A 13,614-nucleotide genomic window follows, 5' to 3' on the forward strand; every position below is an offset into this window, starting at 1 on the left:
GCAGAAAGCCCACCAGTTGGGATTCTGCTGAGCAGAAGGGGGCAAGTAGCCAGTGTGCCCTGCTGGCTGCCCACCCAACAGTTAATATTGACTAGCTTCATGTCTAAATGCAGTCAATCACTACCACAATATCCCATTCAATTTTACATCATGCTAACTGCACTTTAATAACAGCTGAAAACTCCTACATTGTGAGAATAGGTTGACTGGATTGAACCCAGCTCTCACTGGATACTAGCAGATTGAGAAGAGTATTATCCAGGTCTTTAGAATTCAGGAATTCAATATAATGGTGCCTCCCCTTCCCCTCCAGTCAACTAAGTTGTCTCTCCATCTTTCTTGAGGAGACTGACTCAAAGAGGCCGTTTTTTTGACACTCTCCTGAGTGTCCATTCTACATGTGAGAGCACAGTGAGTATCAGCAGGACATTGAAGTGTCAAAGGCTTAATTGCTGAATTTGTTCTCCCCTTCACCCTCCCATAGCGATCATTGAATAATGGTTAGGACTGGCAGCCCTTGTTCCCCCGTCTGGATCAGAGGCACTGAGACCAACTGTGGTGTCACACAAACATAAGGACCACAGGATCCCTACAGTGCAGAAGGAGGCCATTTGGCCCATCGAGGCTGCACCAACCCTCTAAAAGAGCACTCCACCCAGACCCACTCTCGTGTCTTATACCCACAACCCCACCCAACCTGCGCATCTTTGGACACTAAGGGGCAATTTAGCGTGGCCAATCCACCTAACATGCAGATCTTTGGACTGTGGAAAGAAACCGGAGCACCCAGAGGAATCCCACACAGACACAGGGAGAAAGTGCAAACGCCACACAGTCATCCAAGGCCAGAATCGAACTGGGGTCCCTGGCGCTGTGAAGTAGCAGTGATGACCACTGTGCCGCTGTGCCATCCATAAACTGACCAAACATTTGGTCATCTTCCTGTATGCCTGGCTGCCAACTTAAAGTGGCGAATTTCCCAGGGCAACCACGCACTCGGTGGTATTCGGCACAAGAGGTGGAAATCAGGGTTGGATAATTTGTTAAAATATTTGATTGAAGTATTTTTCCCCCTCATTTCCAAATGAGTCTTCCCTAATCATATGTGAGACAGAAATTCCCTTGAATAGCATCAGCTCACTTGGCGATGCATTCTAATTGTCTATCACTCTCTCAACTGCAGATATCTTTGCGATTGGAATTGGAGAATTACTCAAATCCTATCTTGAAACATTGGTACCGATGCCGTTAAAAGCAGCAAAAGGTCACCAATATGTCTTTTATCTACCAAGCTACCATCATCTGGAAAAAGCACAAGAACAGACGAGCAAGAATGGTAAATTGAGTTAATCTGCATATAATACAGACTTGCTAACTTGTTGCAACCCGTTCAGAATCTCAGCCATGGTCAATGGAGAAGGCACCAGCGACTATCTATCCAAAAGTGCATTCTTCAAATGTGATCTGGATGATTTGTCGATGAATCATTGATGGGATTGATTCTAGGCCACCAGTGAAGTGAGGTGGTGAAGCGATACGTTACCTTTGTCTAGGATGAGTTTAGTAGGGAACATAAAGGTGCTGTGACAAAGGGCGGCACGGTGGCGCAGTGGTTAGCACTGCTACCTCATGGCGCCGAGGACCCGGGTTCGATCCCAGCTCCAGGTCACTGTCTGTGTGGAGTTTGCACATTCGGGGAGTCTGCATGGGTCTCACCCCCACAACCCAAAGATGTGTGGGGTAGGTGGATTGGCTATGCTAATGCCCCTTAATTGGAATTTCTTTTTAAATGGTACTGTGACGGATTGTATCCTGGCCTCTTTGCTCTAATGCAATGTTGTGGCATTAGACAAACTGCAAGACCCAGATATTCATAATATTGTGACGATCAGGTGAGATGGGATAGAATGGCTCCCCTCTTTCCCTCCTCCTTGTCTGATGGTAACAGAGTTTTTTCAAAGGATGTGCTTTCCAATTCAGTGAGTGTTTAACTGTTTACACCCTGTGACTATAAAAGACACCAACAGACAGGTATGCTTGAGGTTTATTTTAAATAAAGAGAATGATATTTATTGTACCTCAACTGGTGAAAGAAAATAATAGAAATGCTTCAACTTCCAGAGACACACTCAAAGTTCACAAACACACAAATAGATTGTAGAATGGGAGAATAATTTAAGCAATTTGAAGTTTGGTGAAGTTAAAGGCATGCACAGCTTTTGAATGTTGGGGACTTGGCTGGCTTAGGGCTGAAAATTGATGGTCCTTCTGGACAACCCATAGGGTCTTGTTTCTTCAGCACCTCATTTGCTTGTGCACAGGGTCTGCAGGGAAAAACAGGTGCTGAAGCACATGTGGATTGTCACATGGCCCTCTTTCCAACTGTCTAGTGACCCAAATATGGTCACAGCTAATGGATTCCAGTTACCAGGCTTACATGTTTAGATTACATCTGGGCACATTCATTCCATTGGCAGAGTACCATTGTCCAAGTGTCTCCGCCCAGTTAAGTATCCAGTGATGGTTTGGATGCTTTGCTGATGGGGTTGGAGATGGCTCCCATTCATATTCCTTCAAGACAATTGTTCCTGGTGAGACTTTGCAGACAGATTGTCTCCATTTCAGTAGCTTTGGAATACAGAAGATACAGAGATGCAAATATTCAGCCAACTTTGACTGTGATTCAAATCATTTGTATGTGGCTTGAACTTTAAATAAATTAGTGGTTTCAAGCCAGTAAATTCATAAAGTCATTTTCAATGAAGCATGGCTTCATAACGATATACTGAAGAAGGTATGTTGAACACAAACCAGCATGGACAATTAAAAAGTAAGCAAACAATCTAGAGGTCCACTTACAAACAAGATATTTGAAAGAATTGAAGAAACATTGCGTGGACAACCAGTGGACCGAGTAGGGGAATAAACAATATTCAATCCCCACGCAACTACCTGGAATGATAACTTGACTTCAAACCAATCAGAGTTGTTGCATAATAGTATTGTCACAGGACTAGTAATCCAGACACCCAGGGTAATGCACTGGGGATCGGGTTGTAACCCCACCACATCAGATGGTGATATCTGAATCAATAAAAATCTGGAATTAAAAGTCTAATGGCGACCATGAAACTATTGTCAATTGATGTAAAAAGCCATCTTGTTTGCTAATGTCCTTGAAGGAAGGAAATCTGCCACCCTTACTTGGTCTGGTCTACATGTGACTCCTGATTCACAGCAATGTGGTTGACTCTTAACCGTCCTCTGAAGTGACCTAGCAAGCCACTCAGTTGTATCAAACCATTAAAAAATCTAAAAGGAATAAACTGGACAGAGCGCCTGGCATCAACGTTGGGACTGGTAATGGCAACAGCAAACTCAGCCTTGTCAGCCCAACAGAGTTCCCCTTACTAACATCTGGGGGCTTGTGCCAAAATTGGGGGAGTTGTCTCACAGACTAGTCAAGCAATGGTCTAACATAGTCATACTCACTGAATCATACGTTACAGATAATGTCCCAGACCCCACTATCACCATTCCTGGCTATGTCCTGTCCCACCGGCAGGACAGACCCAGCAGAGGTGGTGGCGCAGTGGTATACAGCTGGGAGGGAGTTGCCCTGGGAGTCCTCAACATCGACTCTGGACCCCATGATGCCTCATGGCACCAGGTCAAACATGGACAAGGAAACCTCCTGCTGATTACCACGTACCGACCACCCTCAGCTGATAAATCCGTACTCCTCCATATTGAACACCAATTGGAAAAAGCACTGAGGGTGGCAAAGTACTCAGAGTGTACTCTGGGTGGGCAACTTCAATGTCTATCACCAAGAGTGGCTCGGTAGCACCATTGCTGATCGAACTGGCTAAGTCCTAAAGGACATTGCTGTTAGGCTGGGTCTGCAGCAGGTGGTGAGGGAACCAACAAGAGGGAAAAACATACTTGATCTCATCTTCACCAACCAGTCTGCTGCAGATGCATCTGTCCAGGAGAGTTTCGGTAAGAGTGCACAGTCCTTGTGGAAACAATGTCCCGTCTTCACATTGAGAATAGCCTCTTCATGTTGTGTGGCACCATCACTGTGCCAAATGGGATAGACTTTGAACGGATCTAGCAAATCAAAACTAGGCATCCATGAGGCGTTGTGGACCATTATCACAGCAGAATTGTACTCAACCACAATCTGCAACCTCATGGCCTTGCATATCCCCCACTCTACCATCACCGCCAAATCAGGGGATCAACTCTGGTTCAATGAAGAGTGCAAGAGGGCACACCAGGAGCAACATAAGACATACTGAAAAATGAGGTGTCGACCTGGTGAAGCAACAACACAGGACTACTTGCGTGCCAAACAGCATAAACAGCAAGTAACAGCAAGACACAGCTAAGTGATTTCACAATGAACGCATCAGATCTAAGCTCTGCAGTCTTGCTATAACTTGTCATGAATGGTGGCAACTAAACAACTCACTAGGGCAGCACGGTGGCACAATGGTTAGCACTGCTGCCTCATGGCACCGAGGTCCCAGGTTCGATCCCGGTTTGGGTCACTCTCCGTGTGGAGTTTGCACATTCTCCCCGTATTTGCGTGGGTTTCGCCTTCACAACCCAAAGATGTGCAGGCGAGGTGGATTGGCCATGCTAAATTGCCCCTTAATTGGAAAAAATGAATTGGGTACTCTGAATTTATTAAAAAATAAATAAATAAACCACCCTCTGGAGGAATAGGCTCCACAAATATCCCCATCCTCAATGATGGAGGAGCCCAGAAAAGTGCAAAAGACAAGGCTGAGGCATTCACAATAATCTTCAGCCAGAAGTGCCGAGTGGATGGTCCATCTCGGTCTCCTCCAGAAGTCCCCGGCATCACAGATGTCAGTCTTCAGCCAATACGATTCACTCCACATGATATCAAGAAATGGCTGAAGGCACTGGATACTGGAAAAACTATGAACCCTTACAATATTCCGACAATAGTACTGAAGACTTGTGCTCCAGAACTTGACGCACCCCTAGCCAAGCTGTTCCACTACAGCTACAACACTGGCATTTACCCAGCAATGTGAAAAATTGTCCAGGTGTGTCCTGTACACAGGAAACAGGACAAATCCAACCCAGCCAATGACCACTTTATCAGTCTACCCTCAATCATCAGTAAAGTGATGGAAGGGGCCATCAATAGTGCTATCAAGCTGCACTTGCTTGGTAATAACCTACTCAATGACACTCAGTTTGGGTTCCGCCATGGTCACTCAGCTCCTGAGCTCATTACAGCCTTGGTTCAAACATGTACAAAAGAGCTGAACCCCAGAGGTGACGTGAGAGTTGCTGCCCTTGGCATCAAGGTAGAATTTGATCGACTATTGCATCAAGGAGCCCTAGCAAAACTGGAGATAATTGGAATCAAGGGGAAAACCAGGGCATCACTGCAGGAGTTCCACAAGGTAGTGTCCTGGGCCTAACCATGTTCAGTTGCTTCATCAATAGTTGTGTTCTGTGATCCCACCGTTATAATGATATACACAGAACATCTAATTGTTTAACTAGAACAATGATTTTATTAGCAAACACGTGGAAAGAACTAACAGATTGCTATACAGACAAAGTTACTAAGTGAGTTTGGTGAACTCTCCTAAGTGCGACTATCCTGTTGTACGTCTTACTACCAACTGACTGGTATCTCTGGTAACGTGATGTATGTCTGGCGCCACCAGCTGGTTGGAGGTCGCATTACTAACTATATACAAAACTGTGCACAGGCATATCATCACATCAATGACCTCCCTTCCATCATAAGGTCAGAATGGGGCTGTTCACTGATGATTGCATAATATTCAGCACTGTTCCCGACTCCTCAGACACTATCCAAGATGGGCTGACAAGTGGCATGAACACCACACAAGTGCCAGGCAATGACCTTCTCCAACAAGAGACAATCTAACCATCGCCCCTTGACATTCTATATCATTAACATTGCTGAATACCCCACAATCAACATCCTGCGGGTTATCATTGACCAGCAACTGAACTGGACTAAATAAATACTCTGGCAAGAGCAGGTCAGATGCGAAGAATCCTGCAGCGATCTCACCTCCTGACTCCCCAAAGCCTGTCCATCATCTACAAGGCACAAGTCGTGTGTGATGGAATACTCTCCACTTGCCTGGATGAGTGCAGCTCCAACAATACTCAAGAAGCTCAACACCATCCAGGACAAAGCAGCCTGCTTGATTGGCATCCCTTCCACAAACATTCACTCCCTCCACCACCGACACACAGTAGCAGTGTGTATCATCTACAAGATGCTCTGCAGGAACTCACCAAGGCACCCATGACCTCTACCAACTGGAAGGGCAAGAGCAACAGACACATGTGAATACCACCAAGTTCCCCTCCAAGCCTCTCACTATCCCGACTTGGAAACATATCACCGTTCCTTCACTGTTGCTAGGTCAAAATCCTGGAACACCCCCTCTAACAGCACTGTGGGTGTACCTACACAACATGACTGCAGCAGTTGAAGAAGACAACTCACCACCACCTTCTCAAGGGCAATTAGGGATGGACAATAAATGCTGGCCTTGCCAATGATGCTCTCATTCCATGAATGAATTAAAGAAAGAGTATATGCCATATCCTCCAACTTTCTCAGTTATTAAAGTTCTAATGTTAGGGCGCAGTGGTTAGCACTTCTGCCTCCTGGCACCGAGGACCGGGTTCAATCCCAACCCCAGGTCCCTGTCCATGTGGAGTTTGCACATTCTCCTCGTGCCTGTGTGGGTCTCACACAGACACCCCAAAGATGTGCAGGGTAGGCCGATTGGCCATGTAAAATTGCCCCTTAATTGGAAAAATTATTATTTTAAAATTAATATTCTAAAGTCCACATTTTCTGACCTTCCTAACTCTTATGGGTCCATGCTAATTGACAGATAGTGAGCCAGAAATAACACAAACTAAATAAAAACCTTTGCTTGCTAAATGGTGACAGCCAAGGCAATGAAACATGATAGATTCTTCTTGCTGGAGCAGCGCATGTCACAGTGTAGCCTTCAGTTAGACTTTTATCAGCTTGAGGTTTTAAAAAAAACTGTGTTGTAACTTGCGCAAGTGTGAGCTGCTGACAGCCCAGTGAGAGTAATGAGGCGTCTGGGTACAGAGTGATTGCTTACCTGGTGAGAAAGAAACAATAAAACCTGAGAAGAAAGATATCCAGTGTGGCCAGAAAGAGAAATAAAGAGAGGGAAAGAAAGCATGGATTGAGACAGTGTGTGGTAGTGCGGCCCCTTTAAGCGGGGAGATGCTTCGCTGGCCATGTGACCCATCCGGAGCCTATGGGGACAGAGTGCGCGAACCTTAGCCTGTCAGGCGTCTAGGCGCAGGCCTTGCTGGTGGTATATCATCAGAGTAAGCTTCAGAGTCACAGGAACTAGATCAGTGTTGGAGTTGTGCTGTTCTGTGGTTATCTTTTGTTAAATAAATCACCGTTGTAATTCAACACCATCTCGTCAGATTGCCTCGCACTACAGCATTGGCGATGAGAATAAATCAATCCAGTCGAAGGACAGTCGGCGAATTTTGAAAGGATGGGAAGAGTGGCCTCAGAGTTCCGAAGAAAGATAAAACAGCGTCAGCAGTCGAATAGCTATGCCACTATTCGGGAAAATTGATCTGGAGGTTGAAAGTTGGGGCCAATATGTCGAAAGGCCTTGATACTTTTTCACTGCCAACGAAATCATGGCAGAAGATAAACAGAAAGTAATATTATTTACAGCTTGCGGCCCACAAACAAAAAACCTTGTGCGAAGCCTAATATCTCTGGAGGCTCCAGACTCCGAGTCTTTTGATCAATTGGTGCAACCAGCGAGGGACCATTCTAATCCCCGATCCTCCATTATTATGGAGTGTAATAAATTCCATACAGCTATTAGACGGCCTGGAGAAACAATATCTGCTTTTGTGACCAGACTTCAACAGATGTCGGAACATGGTGAATTTGGTACATCTCTTAGCAACATGTTATGTGACCGGTTGGTCTGCAGGATTAATAACTTAAATATTCAGAAGAGGTTGCTGTCAGAAAGCAAGATACCCTTGGACAAATTGTTCGAGTTGGCTCAAGTAACTGAAAACGCTGAACAAAGCACTTTTGAAGTACAAGCCGTGCAGAGCAAGATGAACCAGTAATGGCGGGAAGCACCGGCTGCTCGTACTTCCCGGAGTGAGTGATCAGCAGAGTCTGAGAAGAAGGAACGTGGCTGACAGACACAAGGGTTAGAGGCTTGTTACCGGTGGGGCGGAGAGCATTCCAAAGAATGATGCAAGTGTAAGGAATTCATCTGTTTCAGATGTAATAGAAAAGGCCACAAACAAGCCAGATGCAGAGTCAGACAGACAACCCCCAGCTCCCCCCAAAAATGTTCCAGTCACCAAGTTTGAAGAAGACCCTGAGGAAAATTTCGAAGTATATAAACTCAACAAGGTGAGATTACATAAAACAACCCCCCCCCACCCCCCCACACATTGTGTTTGTCCTTGTGTTGATACTTGGGCGGCTGCCACTGGGCGACCAAATGTTTAGGTATCCACAGGGTGGATCGCAGCCACTTATACTGGGAGGCACTGAAGATATTGGGAACGGCGGCAATACCAGTACTGTACCAAAACAAGTCAGCCCAGCTTTCTTTAACCGTTGTGATGGGACAGAGTCCAAGCTTCTTGGGGCTATATTGGCTGACGAAAATCAAGCTAAATTGACTAGAAATATTCAGCATCACAGACGGGGTTTTCTAGGAACTTCTATGCAACTACCGCAAGTTTTTCCAGAGAGAGGTGGGGTGCGTAAAAGGCGTGAAAGCAAAGATCGACATCAAGCCGAAAGCAACATCAGTGCCCAATGCTCTGCACCAGAAAGTAGAGGTGGAGTTGAAGCGTCTGGGAGACCCAGGGGTAATTACTGTAGCACAGTTTTCAGAATGGGCAGCACCCATCGTCTCAGTGGTGAAGTTGGACCACACAGTCCGAACCTGCAGTGATTATAACATAACCGTGAACAGGGCTCCTAAAGTAGATAAATATCCTGTACCTAGGATAGAAAATTTATAGGAGGAGGCCTCAAATACACCAAGTGAGAATTAAGCCATGCATACCAGCAACTTGAGCTGGAAGATCAGTCAAAAAGGTTTGTCACCATAAATACTCATAAAGGTTAGTTCCAATATATGAGATTGCCCTTCGGTATCTCGACAGCCTGTGCAATATTCCAACTCACAATGGAGAGCCTATTGCAGGGAATTCCGAAGGTTGTCTTGTATCTGGATGATGTCCTTGTGACAGGAGCAACACCAGAGGAACACAGAGAAAATTTGGAAGAAGTCTTCAAGAGATTTAAAGAAGCTGGTATTTGTCGAAAGCAAGAGAACTTCACGTTTCAGGCTGATTATATCATGTATTTAGGTTTCAGAGTTGATGCGAAGGGATTGCATCCACTTAAAGATAAGATAAAGACAATAAAAGGGGTACCTGAACCAAGGAATACATCCTTGAAGTACCTAGTTCAACGGAACTAGACCCGTGTTGTGGTTGTGGTGTTCTGTATAAAAGAAGACCCTGAGGAAAAGTTTGAAGTATGGTGAAGTATGGTGAAGTTCTGGTGCAGAGCTGAACAAGGTGAGATTACATAAAAGAACTCCCCCCACCTCAAAACAACATCACCAATGTGATTTAACACTACCTTGTAGTTTTCCCTCCTAGAAAGTAAAAGTTTCACAGAGAAAGTAAAAAGGCACAAAAAGGAAAAGAAAAACTGTTAAAGTTTTCATTAAATTTTTAAAAAACTCTCCAACAACAATTTACAACATGAATGAATGAGATTGAACACTCTAAATTGTTTATTTTCTGAGCCAGAGAGGTTGATTGTCATTGGATCAACAATGATAATTTCTTTAAAAGTCTACTGATATATTTAACACCAGACCTAATGCTCTGATGTGAAACCATGGGAAATTAACGTGTAAATCCAGCTGGATCTTAAAAATAAAAAGGAGACTCAGGGCGAGATGCTGTTTGTGTGAAACAAATAGCTCAGCGGTGTAAATCAATCAGTAAACTCTGAGATTCATGGCATATCTCTTAATCCCCCAAATCTCCTACCACTGTGTGTTACCTCCCCAGCAAGATTCAGCTCGATGAACCATGTCTATCATACAGCTAATAGCAGGAGCATATGTTCATGTACATTCATGTAAATGTTCAAGTTGTTTTCTTAAAAATGGACAAACTGCCATATGAGGAGAGATTGACTAGGTTAGGATTGTTCTCGCTGGAGTTCAGAAGAATGAGGGGGGGAATCTCATAAAGACTTATAAAATTCTAACAGGACTAGACAGGGTAGATGCAGGGAAGTTGTTCCCGATGGTGGGTGTGTCCAGAACCAGGGGTCAAAGTCTGAAGATTCAGGGTAAACCATTTCGGACAGAGATGAGGAGATATTTCTTCACCCAAAGAGTGGTGAGCCTGTGGAATTCATTACCACAGGAAGTAGTTGATGCTAAAACATTAAATATATTCAAGAGGTGGCTAGATATAGCACTTGGGGCAAATAGGATCAAAGGTTACGGTGAGAAAGCAGGATTAGGCTATTGAGTTGGATGACCAGCCTTGATCGTGATAAATGGCGGAGCAGGCTCGAAGGGCCAAAAGGCCTCCTCCTGCTCCTATCTTCTATGTATCTATGAATCCTTCTTTCTACAGGCTCCGTACAAACTCCCCAGGGATCCCCACTGCAAAATATCTCCCAGGCCTCACAGTTAAATTAAAACAAAGTTGCAGAATGCCCATGTACCTTACATCCCAGTTTACAACATTTACTTTCCTGAAAAGGATTATTTATATCCTTTGCACAGTTCAGAGGCAGTTTTTGTATTCAATCCCCTCTATCAGCATTTATTCTAGTATCCCTCGATTGCATTTTATCCAGATGTTTATCAAACTGACTTTTCCCTGCCACATTTTCCCCTCCCTTTCTTGTGATATTATACAAATGTACAGCATGTGAAGAGTTAATGTTATGTTAAGCCTAGCCACTAGAGGGAGCTAAGGGACAGTATTATAAATTGCACTGGCTTATAAGCTAAGGGGAGGAGATTAGACTGGAGCTGACGAAGATATGATTCATAGTGTATTGCAGAGCTAGTTAAGATATAATAGTTATAATTAGTGGACAGAGATAGTGTTAGTGAGTGTTGTTTAATTCTTACGTGTTTGTTTGCTATTCAGAATAAGTGTCGAACTCAAATTTAGCAGTGTTAATAAAGTTAGTTTGGTTCTTCAAAAGAGCTTTGTGTATCTTTGTGATCAAGACGCCTTCCATCCTGAAACCCCTCGCAAAGATCACTACATTTCTGGCCATCTCAATAAATTTACTCCCATCTGTCAGCTGGTCATTCTCGTAGGAGCTGGTGACTATCAGCAGACCTTTCGTCTGCAGGAGGGAGTTCCATCATTTCGCATCTTCGCACCTGCCTCCACTGGATTCCCAGGCAGGCTTCTACTGAATGTGACGGTGTTAATTTAATTTAAACTGGAGAAGTTCAGGACATTTGGAGCCTCAAGTTCAGTTCACTCCTCCTTTTAGATTGCGCGTGAGCAGAAAGATACTGCAGGTAAACAGTTCAACTTCATTGGACTTTGCTTTCGTCCTTCTTAGAAACCGTACCCGCCTTACCCGCCTTTGATTGTGGCGTCCGAGGGAATGTGATACAAAGACCCATTTCGAGAATATTTGGCGGTATCAAATCGAAAGAATACGAGTGGCCATGGCAAGTCGTCATTGATATGCAAAACAGAGTAAGTGAACATCGTTTGAAAATTCCAAATAACAGAATGTTAAGAGTGCTGTTTCATATGACCAGAAAGCAGAACACCCACCTGGCGCCCATGAATGTTTTCACTTTGATCTTTTAACCATGAACGGCTTCTCTTTCTGGACCCACTCAATAGTGTTTCCTCCTCCTCCACCCTACCTATGTTCTGCCTTCCAACTCCCATTATCACTCTTTCCACATCCTTTTGAAGATATCCTTTCCAGTCCCACCTATCTTTCCATTTTTGAAATACCTTGCTATCCTTCAGAACCCAGCTTCTCTCCCCATTTCTTCTGAACTGAATCCCCCGTGATCTTGGTGTCTTCATGCAATTGATCTTTTCTGTACGGCTTCCCATTTGTACCAACATGGCTTATCCCTTCATGAGCTGAATCCAACTGACCCAGCAGTCAGACTCCCTCAGAACACTTTTCTATCATGAGAATAGTGAGGCCTCTCTGGTAGAGGCTGCTTCAGGAAACCAACTAGTTTCCGATTAATGAAACACTGACAAAAATTAATGTTACACTGATAAAAGTGACAGAGCCCCTTCTTTTTTAAGCTAGTGCCATCATTAAGTACTCCCCGTGATAGGTATAGCACAATCTAAGTTCAGACACACTTCTGCTTGAACTGGGTAATTAGCCTGATCCAAACACCAGAAGCAGAACCTTTAATTCTCTGGTGTGACATTTCCATTTGCCAGACACCTTTGGCCTTACAGGACATAAGACGCGGTTTAGTGGCCTCGGTTTACATGAGTGAGAGCGCGACGAGGCCGGTGAATAGCAGGAGAGGCTAAAAACGCACCAAGCGCAAAGCCGTTTGCAATACAACCGGTCCACTCCCATAGGCAAAGTCGGGATTCTGCCGTGGCGTGGCGAGAAACCAATAATCACCACTTGAGCCCTATTTCCATACAATTAACGGGAGCCACCCCATATCCAACGGCCTCCCGTCATTCATCAGCCTCCCCAGCAAGTGCTCACGCTGGCGCCAATTAGTGCTCCTTTTAAAAAACGTGAACCTGGCGGAAGGGCTACTGTGAGGATCCTGGGAGATGAGCAGCCACCTTCGCTCACAGGCCATGAGCTCAGGGGCACTGGGCTTGCTGCCCCATTGCTCGGAGGGGGGTGAGGGGGGCAACCGGTTGGGATGGGCCACCAAGGGGGGGTTGGGCTGGGGGCGTTTCGGGGTTGGAGGGGCTCTGCTGGGGGGGACAACCGTACACGGGTCCTCCATGCCAACCCATGGATTGTGTGTACCCATTCTGGGGGCAACCCTAGTCCCTGCCTATCTGCCCCCACCGACCACCCACAACTCCTACTGACCACAGATGCCTCTGGCTGTGTGGCTGGAGGCCATTGCAAGTAGGGAATTGGCAATTGTAGTTAACTGAGCACTTCACACAACCCAAGTGGGTCCCAGTGGGTGGACGTGCCATGTAGCATGTGGGGCTCATTGTCTACCATCCCTATCACACCTTGATGCATGGTCACTGTACTTGGTCACTGCAGGAGGCAGCATCACAGATGCAGCGGCCAACCTTCGATCACCCAGGGGGTGACGTTCCTTTTGGGTGTCTGGGGTGCAGGGTATGTGGTCCAGTGAGCAGGGCCCCCCCACCGGGCAGGGTGTCAGGTTGGGGAGAGGGTACGGGGGGGGGGGCAGAACTCCATGTCTGGGAGATGGAACATGGGATTGGTGGTCGGCCTGCACCGTGGAACAAAGAGCCAGAGTCACC

General features: G+C 45.5%; 1 protein-coding gene across 3 annotated transcripts in view; it reads left to right on the top strand.

Moving 5' to 3' along the window:
• Positions 1-13,614, top strand: part of LOC140386708 (complement factor B-like) — a 109,786-nt gene that overhangs the window by 47,703 nt on the left and 48,469 nt on the right. For all 3 annotated transcript variants that reach the window (XM_072469293.1, XM_072469294.1, XM_072469295.1), the window contains 2 exons: positions 1,184-1,336; positions 11,714-11,853. In XM_072469293.1, coding sequence (XP_072325394.1) covers positions 1,184-1,336; positions 11,714-11,853 — 293 coding nt within the window. The remainder of the gene's footprint in view (positions 1-1,183; positions 1,337-11,713; positions 11,854-13,614) is intronic.

Source organism: Scyliorhinus torazame, chromosome 12 (assembly GCF_047496885.1).
Source record: "Scyliorhinus torazame isolate Kashiwa2021f chromosome 12, sScyTor2.1, whole genome shotgun sequence".
Classification (NCBI taxonomy): Eukaryota; Metazoa; Chordata; class Chondrichthyes; order Carcharhiniformes; family Scyliorhinidae; genus Scyliorhinus; species Scyliorhinus torazame.